The 20,993-nt window shown below is 34.3% G+C and overlaps 1 protein-coding gene, 1 non-coding gene and 1 pseudogene across 10 annotated transcripts; all 3 read right to left on the reverse strand.

Moving 5' to 3' along the window:
• Positions 1–1,310: 1,310 nt before the first annotated feature.
• On the reverse strand, positions 1,311–7,352 carry LOC122597473 (ABC transporter F family member 4-like). Of its 9 annotated transcripts, none has more exons than XR_006323436.1 (6): positions 7,156–7,352; positions 4,589–6,778; positions 2,348–2,446; positions 2,121–2,211; positions 1,832–1,892; positions 1,311–1,488 (listed from the first exon to the last, which is right to left on the reverse strand). XR_006323436.1 is itself a non-coding variant. In XM_043770086.1 (3 exons), the coding sequence occupies exon 2, from the start codon at positions 6,756–6,758 to the stop codon at positions 4,593–4,595; it is 2,166 nt and encodes a 721-aa protein (XP_043626021.1). In that variant the 5' UTR covers positions 6,759–6,778; positions 7,156–7,352; the 3' UTR covers positions 1,896–2,211; positions 4,589–4,592. The 9 variants fall into 9 exon arrangements, 3 of the variants coding, with proteins under 3 accessions (XP_043626021.1, XP_043626027.1, XP_043626001.1); XR_006323433.1 differs by having other exon boundaries at positions 1,311–1,533; XR_006323438.1 differs by lacking the exon at positions 1,832–1,892.
• Positions 7,353–11,829: 4,477 nt separating this feature from the next.
• TRNAM-CAU lies at positions 11,830–11,915 on the reverse strand. The gene is given in 2 exon segments: positions 11,830–11,865; positions 11,878–11,915. It is a non-coding gene; the product is annotated as a tRNA-Met (tRNA).
• Positions 11,916–12,883: 968 nt separating this feature from the next.
• Positions 12,884–17,047, reverse strand: LOC122609289 (annotated as a pseudogene).
• Positions 17,048–20,993: the final 3,946 nt, after the last annotated feature.

Consider the following 20,993-nt stretch of genomic DNA (forward strand, 5'->3'; position numbering starts at 1 on the left):
TTATTTTTTCACTTTCGTCAACCTTTTCTTTTCTTTTTTGGGCAAATAAAATTCGTAAGGTAATAATGTAATATCACATAACTTTAACACAAAAATTGAATTTTAAATCAGTAAACGTTAGAATGCTGTACGATTAACAAAATTTTAAAGCAAGCCGGAATTAAAAACTGAAAAGAAAAAAAAAAAGAAAGAAAAAGAAAAAAAAAAAAAAAGTTGAAAAGTATATTAAGTGATCAAATAATTCCTGCCTTTCAAATAATTACTTGTAAAGAAATCAAATAGAAGTAAAAATTAATGATTTGATCAAATAAATGGACGGTGGAAATCGAGGTCTTCGATTACAGTTAGTTTAAGACTTTACTGAAGACTCGGAGTCTAGAATGGCTCATCAAAATTCTATGTAGAGTTATGGACGGGTTGGGAGACTTGACTTTATGTCAATTTACTATTGTAGTCAACGTTTAACTTGCTTACGGCAAGTTTTTGCTCGTAACCTTCCATCATCAACTGTAGTACGTTTAGTTTAACTTATGAAAGGTTGGTTACTTGGTTACAAACAATATAAAAAATTAACCTAAAGTGAAAACCTTGAATAAAAAAAAATAATAAATCTAAAATGCTTTACTAAATGATCACTTTTTTTTTTCTTTTAATAAGTGCTCCTCGATGGACTAGGTCCGCGCATAAAAAGGTTCTGCGCAAACTCAGACCGGTGCATACACTGGTTAATTGGTCCTGCCGTCCTGGTTGTAAGTTAGTAATGAGAGTCTCGAATCAGACTTGGTCAAGTTTGTTGATCTATGATGACTATGACTGACTTAAATACTAAGAGTACTGTTGGTTGGCCCATGTGTTGAAAAGGAGTTATGACTTTGGTGTCATCATGGGTGGGTTTGGTCATAGACAATTAGACACCACTATATTGTAGCTTTTCGAACACGCCAAAGTCTGCTTGACTAAACATGTTGTAGCTAGTGTGTTAAGTGTCTGTTGGCTTCTTTATATCAGTTACGAGTTAGTTATATGAGGGCTCAAGAATCTATGGAAGTTTCAGACCCGCAAGGCTCTTACCAACATAAACATAATCGGCACAAAAGACTTGAATAGTTATTGGTTGGGCTATAGTTTATGGGAAGTGATATTAGTACCACTTATTTTGATAGATTTACCACAACTGTGTAATACAGGTTTATACAGTCAGCTGTAAAACTTTTACGTTGTGGTACATCCATCAAAAGTCATGGTACGAATATCATTTCCCATAGTTTAACCAAACGACGTTCTATTGGAAGTGAATGGAATCAGCAAAATACAAAACAAAACAGGTGCCTGGACAATAAAACGGAGGTAATCTTGAATTTGGTTTAGATAAAACACAATTACATCATGTAGAACACCAAAAGTATAGAGCAACATAGAAATTACTGTTGACTAGTTCAACTATTTGACCCTTCTTTCTTACTAATAGTCGTCGCATAGCCAATGGTCCTGCCATAAACAACACAAGGTCTAGGAATCAAGCCCATGCATCCCCTAGCCACAACCATTGAGTGCGACAGGTTATTTGCAGCTTCGGGTAATATTAAATGTTAGAATCAGACCAAGAAAGACAAACGGACAAACGAGTTTGATCGAGTAATAGTTGATGTAAAACTGATTCTTCATAAACAGGCTAGTTGACCACCTTATGTTATGTTGATCAAATTAAATAATCCCGACACTACTAGAAAACCGCGTAACAAAACTATAAATTCGTTATAGTGAGCTAACTAAGGATATATTTTATTTTTTCTTTATTTAATTTGCTGAGGACGAATAAGATTTCAGATACCAGTATACCACTGATGTGAATTCCTTGCTACTCGTTATTTCAAATGCTATGAGACTATCAACTGTAACAAAAAAACAATAACTTCATCACAATAGAATGGTATTTTTACTGTGTTTCTTCAGTCATATAGGAATTGGAATCGTTAGAAAATAAACCAAAAAAGGCAGCAGAGATCTTATTATCACTCTCAGAATGCAAATGCATAGCAAAACACCTATTGTCAAACAATCCATTAATGAACTTTTGGTAAAGAAAGTCAAATATATCATAATTAACTTGGGCAGATTACCAGATAACATCAAGATCATGGCAGAAAATGGATATTGGCAGCCTCTATTGCATCACTTTCTTGAAGTATTAACTTTTAAGACAACTTTAATCTGTAATACAATTGGTAAAAATGATCTCAAAATATATAAAATCAAACAAGTAATGTAGAGATGGAGATGGCAGGTTACATTGGAGGAATTTTTCTGGGAAATGATCATGAGATTAAAAACTATGTCACAGATTCACCTGCTTTACTTCAAAATTCAAATGGTGTTTCATGAAACTCTGTGGCAAGAAATGTTGCATTTACAGCATTGTTAAAAGAGCTTCGAGAAACAACACCGACTGAAAAACAAGTAGATTCTGTCAATTTCTTGGCAAAATTTCCCCATGAAAATATTTCACTAAATTTAGGTCTATATCATAGTCACTCTAAATTTTGCATAAAATCGATCAAATTCAGAATTCTGGCATGAGAATGAGCAAAGCATGGAAGTGCTTATCTGGAAGGACTTGTTGGTATTCTTGTTTGGTTCACTGCAACACTCTACGAAAACCACTTTCTGATTCTAGCAAAGAACTTTAGTTTCACAAATGTGTTCACAGAACTGCTTATGAACATTTAAAGCGGAACTCAGAAGTTCTCAGCAAAAGGGTTAGAGAATTTGTGGTTCAGAAAGTTACTTTATCCAAACCCACACCATTTAAAAAACTCGGGTTCAGAGAGTTCTTATATTTGGCGAAAGGTTATATCTATAGTTTCGGTACTAGTCAATCCTAACCAATAGGTATCAGAGGGGAAGAAGCACTACATCTAGATATTAACAAATAGAAAAACTTTGTTATATTGTAATTATACAAAAAAATTATCCCCTTCTTTCGCAAGCTTGGGACTAAAAGGATGGTTGGGACAACAAACATCCATCTCGTTTGTATTCTGGATACCCATCGAAGGCTGTTGAAGTGACTAATTTCTGGACATTGGGAAGCGTTGAGAACAAATAAATGGTTGGAGATATCTTTTCTCTCTAGTAACAAATAACAATACGTTTAATGTTAAGAAAAGATCTCTTGCAGGAAAGTTGGCTAGAGATATGAAATCTTAAGTCATGCCACTGTGCCAGCTTCATGAAGAAGCATGCTCTTCTCAAGAGACCATTTGTTTGCTTGAAGCAAAAGCAGTTAAAAAGCTGTTTACTTGATTTGACCATAACTCCATAAGAACATTGAAGTGGAGGCTGCATTATCGGCCATATGCATGTTTTTGGATGAAAGAGTCGAATTGGACACAAGTGTCAGTATTTTGATCCAAGAAAAGGCATACAACAAGTTCTAATTGTGGTGAAAGAGCATAAAATGAATCTTTACACTCAGTTCTCGAGTTTTTTGTTGGAAGGAATGGAAAAGATTGTGAAGGATCTTAAAAATAGTTGTGTTCTTAAGTTTTATTTAAGAGAAGAAGAGAAAAGAAAGGAAAAGATTTAGAAGGAGAATACAATAGATTTTAGCCAAGAAACTTTCATCCCATTTTTGGGATGATTGGGAACGATGGAAAATCCACCCCTTCTCTTCCATTCATCTCTCTTCTTCTCTTCTCCTTTCTTTAAAAATTGAACTCGAGAACTGAGCATTAAGGCGAAAAACATTCTGGATATTAGATAAGTTGCATGAAAGGTGATGATAATCCGATCTCAAGTTGCTAATGAAAAGTAATGATAATCCGATCTCAGAAATACCACAAGACAGATTCTTGCGTGACATTAAGCAATGTTTTGCATTGCAGCAATAGTGACATCAGGTTGATGGTTGAGAAAATCTTGGGGCACTTATATAGTTATATCCTAACTTTGAGTAATACTAGATAGTTTATTATGCAGACATACTTTGTACATAGGACATAGCAGCATATAAGCTGTAAGTTTGAGAACCATATAACCTATTAAATTATCTGTATGGATACACATTTCTAATTGCTGCAAGTAAAAATACAATATTGTTGGCTGGCACAAAATAGCTTATGAATGCCTATTACTGATCAATTTCTTAAACCAACAAAATCATTCGTTGGATTCCAAGAAGTAACAAACAAAAGAGTGCAGAAATTGTCAGTATCCTACCTTCTAGTGCAGGCCATCCAAACACAGATATGTATTAAAATTTATAATATTTTGTCTATTTGGCTGGTAGCATACCCAAGACTCCAAGAGGCATTGGGAGTTTTGGCCCGTCTCAGCACATACTATTGAGAATTTAGTTCTGATGGCCAACATTAAGAAAGACAACATAACCTAATCTATTTAATTATGGTCCTTCGGCTTGTTCTTGATTTGTTTATCCATCTGATACATATCACAATTCAACCCCAACCCAAGACTATGAAAAGAAACAATATAGCCAATAAAATTTATTCTCATGTAATACAGTATAACTATGTTTAAAAAGGAATATCATAATCCAGTAAAAGCAATCAATACATAAGACACATACCACATCATTCGTCGACCTCATCTCTGATTTTCTTCTGGAGCTCCTGCTTATAATCTTCAAAAGAACCATCATATGCCAGCACCACTCCATCATCCACCTCCCATATTTCACTTTTCTCTTCATCAGCACAAACACGCGATATTAGCCTAGAATCATGACTCACAAGAACAACGCCACCAGTAAATTCATCAAGTGCGTCTGCAAGTGCATCAATACTCTGCATATCTAAATGATTTGTGGGTTCATCCAGCAATAAAATGTGTGGTCTGGACATGGAAATTGAAGTGAAAACCACACGGGCTTTTTGTCCTCCAGATAACTTAGCAATTGGGGTCAGGTGATTATGGCTCGGAAGCCCGAATTTACCAAGTTTAGCCCTAACAGCTTCTTGCTTACTGAAACCTTCTTGATCTGGATGAAGACGAAGAAGATACTGAACAGGTGTTTCACCCATAGTCAAAAGGTCAACAAAATGTTGGGAATACCGCCCAATTCTCAACTTTTGACTCCTTCGTACTTCACCCTCTGTTGGATTTAAGTCTCCGGCGAGAAGGTTCAATAATGTCGATTTTCCAGCTCCATTGGGCCCCACAATAGCAACACGTGTACCCATATCAATCCCGACATCTACTTCAGATAACTTAAAGTCCTCTCTTTCTGGATAGCTAAAACTAACGTCAACAAGCTGTAACAATGGTGGTGTCAATTCAGTAGGCTCGGGAAAATGGAATGTAACCGTATAATCTCTCCATCTCTGAGGGGCCTCAGGTATCTCCTCTTCTTCGTCAGCTTTTCCCTTTGATTTTTTCTTTTGTTCTTTAACAGCAAACTTTGCTTTTTCTTTGACTTTCTCTTGTTGTTTTTGGTTCCCAGCCCTCTTTGCAGCTTTCACCTGTTTGTCAAAAGTTTCAAACTTTTTATTCATTTCTTTGCGACGTTGCTCGTACCCACTTTCAAAATCATCAAAATTTCCACGATATAAATGAAGTTTTAAATCATGTAGATGAATTATTTCATTGCAGACAGTGTTCAAGAAGTCTCTGTCATGTGAGACAACAACAAGTGTTTTCTTCCATCTGCATAAGTATTCCTCTAACCAAAGAACAGCTCTAAGATCAAGATGATTGGTCGGTTCATCTAACAATAGAAGAGTCGGTTGGATGAAAAGGGCCCGGGCCAATGAAATTCTCATCCTCCACCCACCACTAAACGACCTTGTCGCACGGGTCTGCATAACTTTTGTAAAACCCAACCCAGCAAGAATCTTCGAAGCTTGGGCTTCAGCAGCATCTGAGCCCATAATCTGCAACTTTTCATATAACTCAGCTAGTTTCTCTCCCGAATCACCACCATCTTCAACTTCATTTCCACTTTCGGCTTCAGGAGCTTCCAGCAACGATGCCACTTCTTGTCGTAGCTCAACAAGCTCTACATTTGCAGACACAACAGCTTCAAGGGCCGTTCTGTCATCACCAACTATTTCTTGCTCCACCAAAAGAACATCTATATTTTTAGGCACGGGAATCTTCCTCCAAGCAAGAAGCTTCAACAACGTCGACTTTCCCTTCCCATTAGGTCCCACTAACCCATACCTCTTCCCATGAGAAATCTTCACAGAAGCATTCTTCAACAACTCTTTTCCACGTGCTGAAACTGAAAAATTATCCACCGTAATATCTTTCACATTTGCATCAGCTTCATCTTGACCATCAAGAACCGCAGCCCGACTTCCAATCACAACCGTGAACGCATCATGGTCATCTCTCATCGCCTCTTGCTTAGCCAGCTCAACCGCCTGCGCAGCAATCATATCCTTCTTCTCCCGTTTCTTTATCTCCTTATCCGTTACCGATATCTCAAGATTCCTATCACTAGCCCTCTCTTTCCTACTCGGCTTCCTTACCCCACCCTTTTCAATCTCCTCCTCTTCAGACTCCACATCATCTTCTTCGTCATCCGACGGAGGAAGATCAATGTCTGTATACCCCTGCACCTTAGCAGGCGCTTTCAGTTTGGTATTACGAGCCGTAGAGCTCGATGAAGTTGCTTTCTTCGCCTTATCAGGTTTCTGGTCCATACTTGCAAGCATAGCTGAAACAGATAACTTCTCCTTTTTTCCTTCTTTATTACCTACTTTACTTACACCGTCTTCCGGTTTCTTCTTACCCATCGCTTATTACAATCCTAGATCTAAAAAAAACAATATTTGTATAAGAAAACTTCAACTTATTACTCGTATCTAAAGTTTTAAACTAGATAACAAGTGTCCCTCATACCCATAATAATATTAACATACTTAACTTAAACCATCAAGATTGAAACTTTAATCTAAAATACTTGACCCAATTATATAACAATTAATACCCAAAAACAAAAAATCATATAAATCATTAATGCGAATTATATAAAGAATTCAAGAAAACTGGATCAGAGCACGGTGCAACTTCGTGTCAAAACTGTTACCAAAATCTCATCTCAATCGAATCAAAAACTAAAGTAAAGTAAATAAATAATACGAGTAATAATCAATGAAAATAATAAGGAAAGTAAAAGCAAAGAACACCTACAAGTTTCAAGCAACCTCCTTTGTTGATTACCACGACAAAGCAACCAATTTTCGAACAGATATCCCTTTCGAATAGAAATCCGATTCCTTGTTGATTACCACAAGCTCAACGAATCTGTATCTATATAATCTATATGTATGTGTGTGTGTGTGTGTACAGAAATCAATCCGTTTCTCGTATGGTGTAAAGCGGCTGCAACGAACGCTGGTACCTAATCCTAGAAAATAACCGAATGAGAATAATAATGTGATTGTATGAGCCCAGGCCCAAATTGTGGCAACATATCTTGTGTAAGCCCAAACTCAAAATATGGCAATATGTATCTATTTTATGCCCAAAACTTAAAGATTAATAATTAATTAAATTATTTCACAAGCATTTGTTTGTTTTTTAAGACATAAAAGTATCAATATTTAGATTTCATCTTATTTTATGTGATTAGAAATGTACCAATACAATACATGGATAGTTATAGTTTTTACATAAAAGACAAAACTAAAGGTGATTGACATTTAATGATGATGTAAAAGAAACCTTTAGCTTTAAATTTGAATACTGAAAAAGTGTTATACATTTCATGTTGGAAAATAAATTAATTTTGATTTTATTACATATTAATTTATTTTATTTTTTTGAAAGATGAATTTCGCTTGAAACTTCGTGTCGCGATTCGACAGCGAGAGATCTAACATATGTTGTTTTAACCGGGTTCGCGCTAGAGAGCTCCCTCGAAGTAGAAATGTCTATTTCATATCCCCAATGTGGACAAAAAACCAACTAATCCGCCCGAATGCACGACCATTAATAGGGGTCAACCTTGTCTCCTCAGACTTGAACCTGGGTATACTCAAGTCAAACCCTCATAAAAGGACTACCTATATCTCAAAGTTGATAAAATGGAGATTCGAACCTGAGACCTATAGGTGACCAAGGGAACTCCAAACCACTACACCAACTTATCATTGATATTACATATTAATTACTCGTAATCTTTTTGGTGTTATTAAACTTTCAACCTCCTTAAAGAACTGTCTTTAAGGTTTTTGATCTTTAGAGATGAAACATAACTATTTGGGTAAACCACAAGGACGATTTGTGTCGATAACTCTTAAAAATATCTATCTATACCCCTCATAAAAGAAACTGAACCTCCCTCCTTTAAATTTAAGATTTTGATATGTCTAATTTACCCTCCATCTTAATATATTCTTATCTTCATTTTACAGACTGTGATTAAAATGCCCTTAAAAAAATTCAGTCTCTATCTCTCCCTCACACGGAAACACATAGCAAAAACCTTAACTCACAATTCGTCCCCTCATACCCCTTTCACATCCCACCGAAAAAATTCATCACATCTCCGACCGTAATGAAATTACTTTTACGTTAATAACTACACCGTCACCGTCGTTGCATTGCCCGGACACCAATCTGGTATATAACTAATATATATACTTACCTGAAAGGAAAGAATTTGATGTGGGGATTGAAAAATAAAAAATTTTGGGGGTTGACTGGTTGAGGACTTACGGATATTTATTTGAGTGAGGAATATATGTAACCGTAGTTAAAATGAAGGTTTACTTATTTAATCGAGGTTAATGAATGGTATAGTTAACCGAGGACTATAAATATTGTCTTATTGAAACTTATAAACTTAAGTATATTATAAATATAACTTGGGCATGGCGTTTTCAATTTATTTTGTTGAAGAAAAAGAAATTTCATCTAACTGTACCTAACACGAGTAGCATGTTGTACTAATCATTTACCCAAATTACAATGAATGAAATAACAGATAAATTATAAAGAATTTCATGTCATTAGTTTTAAATAAATTATAAAATACATGGTTTTTTTTTAACAGAAGTAAGATTGAGTTGAAAGTTATATAGGAAAATTATCTAAAATACCCTAACTTAATGATTAAGTTACACAATCAGTGCTTTATCTTTTAAAATATCTCCATTAACTTTTTACATCAATCACTTTTACATCAATTATTACCGGCACTCGACACTGCATCCACCACCAACAGTCACCCCCACCACCACATCGTTGCCACTATGACCACTACCATATTATGCGAGTACCGTGTTAGTATACCACAACACAAAAACTACTCCTTAGAAGTATAAGATTTAATAGAACTGATACCATTAGCCAATTATTCCACTTGAATTCCCGAACCGACGATGGATTATATGGTTTGGAAGAACTTTCCTTGGTATCAATTTGGTAGTGTAGAGTTACACTTAATAAAGATATTTGCATCTCTAGCTGCTGCAACCTTCTTCCAAAAATTTTTTATGGCTTTCTTCATTTCTTCTGGTAATAAGCTAATTTCTAACAAATTAGGAAAAGAATAAATAAACTTTGTTAATCCAGCTGAAAATGCTAGAGAAACAAGTTTCTGGCTTGCACCTGGACAAAAGACAATAAGACTTTTAATGGCTTTGTCTTCTGTGTAGATATTTTTGTCCGTAACTTATTTGATTGCAGAATCAAGATATTAAGGTACAAAATACATGGTGACTTAAATGTTCCCCAAATCCATGGTGACCAGATCCTTTGCAAATCTGTTTGTGCAAGTGCAATGACCGGATATTTTTAAGGGAACCCATTGAACTTGAGATAGCACTTGTTTATTTGAAAGATCCATCACTTTCAAATTATTCAAGTGCATTAAACATCGAGGAAGCCTACCGGACAACTTATTTTGGGATAAAATCAAAACTCTGATAATAAGCACCTTGCATAAGTCTACTGGAACACTTCCTATGAAACGGTTTTTTGAGAGATTAATAAGGGCTAGACTTGGGTTCATTTCATCAGTTTGAGGAACATCTCTCATGAATAAGTTATCTTTGAGATCCTCAAACGATGAGAAAGAAATGAACGGTCCCTCAAATTTGTTCGACACTAAGTTGCTACTAAAGCCATGAAATCGTGGCAGATTTTGGCCCACGAAATAAGATGGACTTCGTAGATCACGTTTCACACATGATCGCAGATCCAACTCTGTATCATTTACAACACTACACTCCGGTCCATGTTGACAGACGATTTGATTCATCTGCAAGTCTTTGTCTGAATATAAGAAGTGATTCATGTTCTCTCTCGATACATGTAACGTTTGAAGAGATCATGATCATGGTGCTGTTTCTAGCACAAATGTTTGCAAGAGAACAAGAAAAATGTAAAAATGACAAGAAAAGTGGTTTCCATTTTGGAGTAATTAAGATAGAGTAACTAGCTAGCTGTGGGGATATGAATGATATAAAGCATAGATCATGTGATATTTTCTATTGATCTTCTCTTATAAGTTGTAAATGGAGTAGAACTCATCATCAAGTGGGCTGAGCCCACAACGAAGTTAATGGCAGAAGACATAATTAGAGTCATGTATAGCTCCACGTCTTTCAAGAGCTAGTGGCCACATCTTGTTTGGGTCCATCACATATAATTGCTTGATGACTAATTTGACATGGATCATAATGCTTCTTACTTGACTGCAGGGTTTCACGCCCAAACTTCTCTGTTTGATTTGATTGATTAGCTTCCCTAAATTATTAACTAATCTTGTAAAATTTGTAATTTTGGTTGTGCATTATCCGGTTAAAAGACATGTAATCATTTAAACGGAGGAGGTTTTACTGTTGAGATTACTCACAGAAGACAAGTCTTTTTGACTCGGTAATACATTGCATTACAAGGGTATCTTTGTTCCTTTTTTAACCATTTTCTAAGTCACCCCCAAAATGTTTACCTAGGAAACTTTCGTACATAAACTTTCTGTACATAAACTTTCGAAATTATAGTATTTATTCTTAAAAGATGCATTATCTCAAAACATATGACATTACGTAACATGTACTAGTCTACAGAATAAGGAGAAACAACGTAACAACGCTGTATAAAGATTGAAAGTGGCTTAGATATATATGTAAGCATTTTTCTTTTTTTGTATAATATTTATCATGAGACTAGAATTTACAACGAATTATTGAATCATCAAAATAGTTTCAATATTTTTTAGTCATTGGTGCCGATAGGCTCAATGACTATCAGGCCATAAAATGTGCACACGAAAAAACTTCCGTGCACGACGGTGTATGAGGGAGGTTAAGATGTAGGCAGACTTTACCTACCTAAGAATAAAGGCTGATTCCATTTCTACCTGAATGGTAGAAAAGGCCTTCCAACCTTTGCATAGGATGAGGATCGAACCCATGACTTCTGTCTCCAGAGGCCAAGGTGTTTATCACTGATCCAACCATGCTGCTTTAATAAAATGTGCACACGATACATCCCTAATATACGTAAGTCAAATTAACGCTAATGCCATATATCTAATGGTTTCATCACGGAATATGCAGCAAGAATAAATGGTATAGATAAACAAACAACCAATATACGAAAGAAAATGTATACTTAAAAAAGTGAACGAACATTTAGAAATAACAAAAAACCAAAATAATATGGTCAAGCCAAAAACGTGTAGACGACATCCCTAAATATACCCGTCATAAAATATCGGTATTGTACACATATGTAATGGTTTTCATCATGTATACATATGCTATGTAAAAAGAAAAAGCATATAGAAAAACCGAATGAAGAGAAAAATAATTGCCAAAAAAATATGAAAGAAAAAATAAAAGAAAAAAGAATTGGGGTGAGAGAGGCTCGAACTCTCGACCTCAGGATCACTCAGAATGCTATGAGACCTACGCGCTAGCCAACTGCGCCACCACCCCATGTTGTATAATCATTAATCTTAAACGTATATAAACTGGTATCATTTTCATTTAAACTCATATTAACCTTTGCAAATCTAACCATTCACTGGGTTAAAGTAGAAACACGCTGTTATCCAAAACACACGTAAACTTCGATAGTTCCATAACTTCACCTTTGGGTTACGTCAAAGCCACCTTTTTTAAATTGATAATTCAATACATAAATTTGGCATGGCCAACAATTAATAGTGGTTTTCTCATGAATTATAACTAGATCAATCGACATCATTATGTACGTCAAAATGAATAAAGACATTATTGCAATATCTTGATTAACCCGTTGTATTTCCTCTTTGAAGAATTTAAGTATAAAACCATAGTTAATTTAAAGTCTTACAAATATCTAGTTATTATAGGTAATAATGCCTTTTTTCATTTTGACATACACAATCAGGTTAACGTACACAGTCATGTATTTCTTCTTTGAAGAATTTTAAGTATAACACCATGGTTAATTTAAATTCTTACAAATATCTAGTTTTTAAACTCATATTAGCCTTCGCAAATCTAACCATTCACTAGGTAAAAGTAGAAACACGCTGTTATCCAAAACACACGCAAACTTCGATAGTTCCATAACTTCACCTTTGGGTTACGTCAAAGCCACCTTCTGGGAATGACGGGTCGTTCGCTTGAGCTGATAGATTATAGATTTGGTTGAAAGTTGGGATTGTTTTCCAACACTGGTTAGATACCCTAGATCCACAAACAAGACTCCTTTTTTCGATAATAGTACTGCTTTTTCAAAACAAAGGCTTAAGCATCAAAATCTTCATAAAAACCCTCTTTGACAAACACACCCACCATGTCCCCTATAATGCATCGGAAATGCAATTCATTTCCAAGAAGAAAAGATCAAGCATTCTCCTTAATCAGGCAACAAGGGCCGTACAATATAAAACCGCACCACAAAGACAATAAAAAGATGAAATAAAATTGTATTTCTATATCATTTCCCATATGGGTTCCAGCTTCAACCACAATAAAAACAAACCTCAATACCCTAAACTTACAAGTTAACTATAATCATAATTATAAATTTGATTATTTATCAAAAAACGACTAACACAAAGCCAAAGATAACGGTATCCACCACCACCAATGACAAGCAGAAACCACAATACAACTCCGTTTAGAATAGGAACACAGATTTCTTGGGTTGCCAACAACGAAACAACACATGTACAATTTTGTCTGGTCTTTCAGGTATAAAACTCCCCACCATACTTAACAGGCTAAGTATTTGCGCTTGACGCGCAGCACCCCTCCTACCATTATCACGTCTTTTGTCTTTTATGACCTTGATCCGAGTTTTCTCCGTTACTAAAATCTTGGGACTGACCCACAGGCTGATTGCTAGAATGAGGATTCTCATGATCCTGAACACAAATCAAACAGTACTTATAAACCTCTTAAAGACCAAACATGCATTTCATAGCATATTCCTGTCTAATATGTAGTTAAGAACTTGTTTAGCTAAATTTCTTGAAATCAATTTAGTTGACACAGGCAATGAGAATAACATAGAAGATACCAACATAGTTCTGACTTTTGAACCAGATTTACAAGTTTGCAACACATAAAATAAGAAGTGTTGTACCTTTGCAGTGGATGCGCCAGATGACGGACCTCTATTTGCTCGTTTCCCAAGATCAACCTGAACGGAGATCGTGGCCTGCGTCAAATCGACACCCGAGTTCTGTAGTGCTTGTGTAAGAGAATTCAACAGCCTGTAATTCCAAAGGTACAAATAGGAATGATCATGATGTATAAATACTAAGTTTGGTAAATTATTTAAGGTCAAAAATTTAGAAATCATGAAACAAACTAGAGGTTTAATCAAAGTAAATGATAACTGAAATCCATGGGTTTAAAAAAAAACGAACACAGAATCAACATAACAAGGCACCGAAAAAGAGCAATGATATTTTCACTCTGATATTGCATTCTGTTTTTTACTGATAGATATTCAGTAGCTGTTAATAATATAAAACCCAAGTCAATCACAGAGAAAACAGACGCCATATATATGAGGTGGCAAGGTGCGGGTTGGGATGTTCAGTAACATGTCAAACCTAGTTAAGATCAAAACGAGTCCTATTTTAGTTACTGGTCAAAAAGGGCAAGGCTGATTTCACTGGTAAACAGTGAAGACGCCTTAGAATTTTTGATAAACAATTGATATAACTGCATAAACAACTTTTTTAACAAAGTAAACTGATAATTACCAATTAGATTAAGCGATTCAACACTTTAGGTGACATTCAACCTCTTCTCTTTTTAGCTAAAAATTTTAAATGACCTGTTTGAGATTACAATCACCCCAAACCAACCCATTCAAAGTAGACGGGTCAAATTGTCACCTCTAACGTCAGAAAGTTGATTTGATACTCACCCTTGAGAGTAAACACTCGAAATGCTAATTGTGCCCCCTTCAACTGTTAGCTCCTCTTGCTGATCTCCATCACCATCAGCAGGGATATCGGTTGACTGTAAATTGACATTACAGAACGACCCCTGAAGGGTAGGATGGGGAAATGTACCATCAGCTTGTTGAATAGGGACAGGTATGCTTCCTTGCACAGGCTGAGAATCTATCAAATTACAGTTCACATCTGCACTATGGTCGGAACGAGCAGGATTTTGTGGGGCTGTGTTGATGGCCGGGGGAATTGAAACGTTCTCATCAAATCTAACAGGAAAAGATGGGGCAGGTCCAGAATCATTCCTTATGGCAGGAGGATGCCCCACAGTTGGTACTCTCCAATGACTGTTTCTCTAGGGGAAGAGAAGACATGAGAAGTTAGTGAGTTATCATGGAAATATGTCACAATCTTTTAGGACTTTAAGCTATGACTGCGATTATATGATATATCATCTTCAATTGCAGCAAATGGTAAGAACTTGAAAGGTGTTTGGATGTGCATTTTTAAAACGATTATGTGATGCTAGTATTGGAGATCAGCCGTAGCAGAACTGGTTGTGAAAGATAAAGTTTGAAGGTGCTTTTGCTGCTTTAAGTTGTAATGAACAGATCAATAGCAGATAAAATGACAAAAAATGACATTTTATGAAAAACGAGTCTTTATACGTAGCTACTGAACATATTCTACTGAATATCACTAGGTATTAAATTAAAATGGGTAGATAGCCAATATTAGCATAACTTAGAAATTAAGTTTTATTTTGGCAGCGGATATGAAAATGATTATACAAATTTAATTATTTATCATCGGATAATCAGATACAGAATCTGTTTACCCAGACATCAAAAACCGAAAACGTAGAGCCAAACAGGCAAATAATGAAGTCATTACCCATGGCATTAACTTTGTAGGCTCTGAACTCCAACCTTGGTATGATCCCTCGTACTTTTGTACTCTTTCTTGTAAGTATTGAACATATTCTATCACCTACAAAGAGATGCCATTGATCAGCTAAATTTCATCCTTCAAAAGCTTTAAAAAAAGTTCAAAATAACATAAAAAACTTCGGTTTATAAGATGTTCAAAAAAACATAAACAATTTCAGTTTTGATGATTTACCTCAAGTAGAAACGATGCAGTATCTCTCTTTTGTTCACTGTTGGGTATCAAATCCCTCAATATCTGAAATCTAATAATGAACAAAAGTCAGGATCACAAATTATGTCTTCCTTTCCAATGGGGATTAAGAGATAACTTAAAACCACACTCAAGCATCAAAAGATTGATTTTGTAATATCACAGTCAACTTTAAAATCCTAAATGAATTAGCATGTAAAAGCTAATTTATATTCATAAAGTATAGCTATTTACATGCTCTTTGTAAGTCAAACAGATTGGTATAATGCTAGTAGGAATGGTTCCTGAAAAGCTTTCTTATTCTTCGTAGACCCTTAATAACAAGTCTCCAACATTTCAATATATACTATGAAAAATTACCAATTAATCTTTCAAATATACTAACATGATATATCATTAACTCCCAAAATATAATACAACAAGCATCGGCAAACAAAAAAAGTCGAAAATGAGAATTTAACTCTCTTATACACTATATAAAGATATTACGTATTTCTTTTACATGCAAAGTCGAAAACTCACGGGGTACAGACGACACTGCTTGGACGTGTTTCTACTATGATAATCGAATACTCAGATAGTGTTTGAAAGTGCACATTTATTAGTGCTTGTGGCTTAAAAGTTATAGTTCAAAATGAGCGGCACTCACCGGGCTAATAAGTGCACTTTTCACTCAATATAAGCTAAAACGCACCTAATGACAAGACACTTCAAACTGCGTTTAGGCGTACAAAAAACACGAATACACACTTAAAATACAAACTCCCAAACTGTCTGAAAATTCTAGGGGATTTGCATGTAAAATGACCCTAAGATAATCACGAAAAACCAACTGGGTTGAATCAGTGGTTGGAGCCCTTGTCTCTGGAAACAGAGGTCATGGGTTCGATCCTCATGCCCAGCAAGGCTGGAGGTCCTTTTCTACCTTTGGTAGAACTTGGAAGCAGCCTCTTTACCTTTAGTAGGGGTAAGGCTGTTTACATATTAACCTCCCCCATACAACGTCGAAAACGGTATTGGGACCCAAAACCCGTGGAAGACGGCATTGGGAGATACCTATACTTTACTTTTTTCGATCACGAAAAACTTATCATCCTCTTAGAAAACACAAAAATCTAATGCCAAGCATAATATACTAACATAACCACACAAAATCTAAACAATGAAAGTAAGAAAGAAAAAAAACAAACCTTTCATTAATCTTGCTCCTGCGACGCTGTTCAGTAACAGAATGTTTAGACCTAGTTGCATCAAGCTTATCATTATTACTATTGTTCTTCATTTCTGCCCAGTTCAAATAATATCCCAATTTTAATAAATAAATAAGAAAAAAAATATATCAAAGAAATTAAATGGTAACAATTTATATGCAATAAAGGTCAGACCTTTAGAAGTATTGGAAGATGGGTTATTATCAAAATCGGTTTCCTGATTATTATTATTATTATTATTATTATTATTATTATTATTATTATTTCGACCTTTTTTTGATGATGATGATGAAGATTTCATTTATTGATTTTTCTTTAAAAAATTAATAAATATAATAATAATTATATTATTGATGTGTGGAAAAGGGGGGACTTACGACGGAAAGAAAGAGAGATAGATTGATGTGGGGATCTCGGAATTGAGATAAACGCCGGCGGCAGGTGATGGTGACGTGTCACAACTAACTTCACGGGCAGGGTTAGGGAAAGAACACCTCTCCTTCACGTGCTTCCCATGAGCTGCCTTACCCCTCCCTTTTCTTTTTTCCTTTTTTTACTTTTCCATTATTTTCTATCTTTTTTTTTCTACTTAAAAACAAATATTAATCTTTCAAATCAATTTTTTTTTAAAAAAATTCTTTCTAAAATTATAATCATCACGCATAACACAATTAAAAGATAAGATTAGAAAAAAAAAATTTAAAAATTACATTTGACATGAAATAATATGCATTAAAAGAATTACTCGGATGATAATTTAAGAGAATCTATCAAGCTTAAAAATGATAAAAAGATTTATGTTGAAATTAAAAGTACAAAAGGTTCAAAAAGTTGAACAAATAATTAATATTTATACTATATTACTAGCACGATGCTCGCGCGATGCGGCAATGGCCGTAATGGAGACGGTGTGATGGTTGGGCAACTTTTGGTGGTGGAGCGGCGTTGAGTTGTTTATATAATTGATGTAAAAGGTTAATGGACATATTTGAAGTGATAAAAGGATTGATAGTGTAAATTAATCATTAATGTTAAGGGATTGTGTATGTGAAAGCATTTTAAGGGGTGTTAAGTGAAAATATTACATATTTTCAACATTACCAAAAATAAAGAGTGTTATTCTTTTTATAATATAGTATAGATAAAGCAAATAAGGTTTCAATTTTCAACTTTCAATTTCAACAATGTACACATGATAATACATAATGTACCATACATCAATGCTTACAACTTTCTCACTCCTCCATAAATCATTTTATTCTTCTAATTCAATTCTTTCAAAATCTTTTATTTCAAAAATCGTACATCGATAAATTATAAAAGTTATATGGGTGTTCTTAAAACTCCATGCTCTTTCATTAAAGATGTCATTCGATATACTTTCGACGAATTTTTAAATCCGAGGCCGGAGCCCGTACGACTAAGACATTTGGCTATGACACTTTATGACATATCACCTCCTATGACTTAGCATACTCTATGACCTATCACCCTCACTATCTCACCGCCGCAACGCGCGGGTACTTGCTCTCGTATCAGTATAAGGTTAAGATTATAATTGAAAATAAAAAGTAAAAAATGAAAAAAATTATACTCGTATAAGTTAAAAAGATTAAAATGTAAGAGAAAAATGCAAATAATATGATTCAATTAAAATGGTCTACTTGGTTAAACCCTCCATTTTATTACCGATGATCTATAATTGGAAGATATTTAGGTTTTACTCATGGGATAGATGTTTAATATTTAATAGCTTTCAATGTCTGAAATAGTGACCATCTGTGAATTTTACCCACATGATGATAGCTTTGCTCATTCAATCAGAAACCCGGGTTTTGTATCTGTCGATTATTTAGAGAACTATTTCATTAATTAATTAAAGTATTGATAAAAAAAAAACAAAACTAATGATAAAAAGTAACGTCAGTAATAAAATTTTAATATCCTAGGTGAATTCATTTGATGAAACTTACATATATGATAATTAAAAAAAAAAATTGTTAATGACAACTTGAAGGTTACTTTTATTAATGTGTATAAAAGAATATTAATTTTTTCATTAAACTCAAATAATAGGTTTTTTTTAGATAAGATATTATCTTTTCATGCATATTAACAAAAAATCTTTAACATTAATGTATGGATATGACTAGTAGTCTAGAACTGCTTCATAGGTTACAAAAAAACTATTTATGTACGTATATACATATTTATTATTTAAACATAAAAAATAAGTTTGTTAATTAACATAAATTTTTAGATCAAATAATCGTTTAGTCCTAGATAATTAAATTGAATGTTTTATTTTTTTATGTCAAATTTATTAAATCGAATTTCTTTTTTTATGTCAAATTTATTAAATCGAGTTTCTTTCAGTTAATACTGAATCAAGTACTGTTGAGTTATAGCAAATAAGTACTCAATCAGTCAATTGTGTGGAAGGATTTAAGTAAGAATTTAGTTTGGTCAATTTCAAAACTTTGAATAAAAGTACTTTGAACATGAACAAACAATCACTATCATTAATACTTTAAAGAACCTATAATTTGTCACACTCCTATATACTTAACACTTGTAATATAATACACCATATATATATATATATAACTTAATTAGACTTCACCATTCATTCATACACACCCAAACGAAAAACATCTAGTTGAAGATAACATATATACCCCTAAACAAGAAATCCTCACGATTCCAACAGTGTTATTACGTACAATTAATGGTGCCAGCCCAACAAGAAGTCAAGAGTGAGGGTGATCATTGTGATCATGCCGGTGGTGAGAACATATTTGATTGTATAGTGTGTCTTTGCGACGTCGCACCTGAAGAGGATGGGTCCAAAATGTTACCCCATTGCGACCATGGAGTTCAATTCCATCGAGGGTGCATTGAGACGTGGTTAAAGGACCATTCCACGTGTCCATTGTGTCGGAGTCATGTGCCGAGGCCTGTTCATCGCCGACTATACCTACAATTGTCTAAGCTTCGAGATGACATCGTCTCATACTGCCAAATTGCACTCGAAAATGTGGCTAAGTCCATTGGAGATTGCGAATAGTCATGAACATGTTAATTTTATGTTTTGATTATTTCATTCATTGACCACTTATAAATGGACAGTAAAATCATTTTTGTTCAATACATTTGTTAGATTTTGGTTACATTTATTGTAATGATCTCTTAGAATGTCATTAGTGAGAATAAGAATCTAATACTTCATCAAAATTTAACTTTCACTAAACAAATTATATGATTCAAGTGTAATTAATTTAAAGTGCTTTTTAAAGGGTAAAAACTTGAAAGGCTGACTTATAAACCAAAAACATACGTAGAGCAACAACCAAACTTCTTCTTTTCGGTGTAATAACTCATCCTATCATTTTGTTAACGAATCACTGTTATATTTTTAGACCAGGTTGGTTAACATGCATGATGTGTGAAAGAAGGGTGAAGCAAGCTAGATAAATGGTTAAGTCAATCAAAATAAAACATACAAAATAAAACAAATAAAAATAGACTCATACATACTTTTTTACTTTAGGTGAATGGTTCACCTATCTCCCTTTCACGTTCCTTTTAACCTCTTCTTTCACTTACCTTTGATCTATTCACTTACTCGTCACTTCTCTTCACTTACCTATTTCACCCTCTCCTTAACAATGGGCTAAAGTGAAAATGCCAAGTGAAGAATGAAAGTTAATTGATCGACCATTTGTAAGGATGGGTGAAATGAGGTCGGTGAAAAAGAGGCGAAAGCTAGCAAACAGTAAGGTGGTCGGTGAAATCAAACGGTGAAATGTTTCACCAGCTATTTTTCTCTCTCGTTCTTGTTATATTCGTTTTGTTGTTTTGTTAAACACATGGGTTGAAGAACAAAACACAGAAAGCAAACAAAATCTCATATTTCTTTATTTAGAAATAAAAAAAACTTACTTTTTTTTTTGAGAAAATTACATAAAAAAGTAACCTATTTACATGAAATTCCTATTAAAGATAACCTACTTTGTTTTCGTCTATTTAAAGTATCTTGTTTTTAAAAAATTCCTAATAAAGGGAATATCGTTAGTTTTTGACAGACGGAGCTCGTTAAGTGTCACGTCACCGATGCCACGCCATCAGTTAGTTTTGATGAAGTGGCACTTGACTTTGACCGGCCTAATTTCGATACCGACTCATATATATATATATATATATATATATATATATATATATATATATATATATGTGAGTCGGTATCGAAATTAGGCCGGTCA

Source organism: Erigeron canadensis, chromosome 1 (assembly GCF_010389155.1).
Source record: "Erigeron canadensis isolate Cc75 chromosome 1, C_canadensis_v1, whole genome shotgun sequence".
Classification (NCBI taxonomy): Eukaryota; Viridiplantae; Streptophyta; class Magnoliopsida; order Asterales; family Asteraceae; genus Erigeron; species Erigeron canadensis.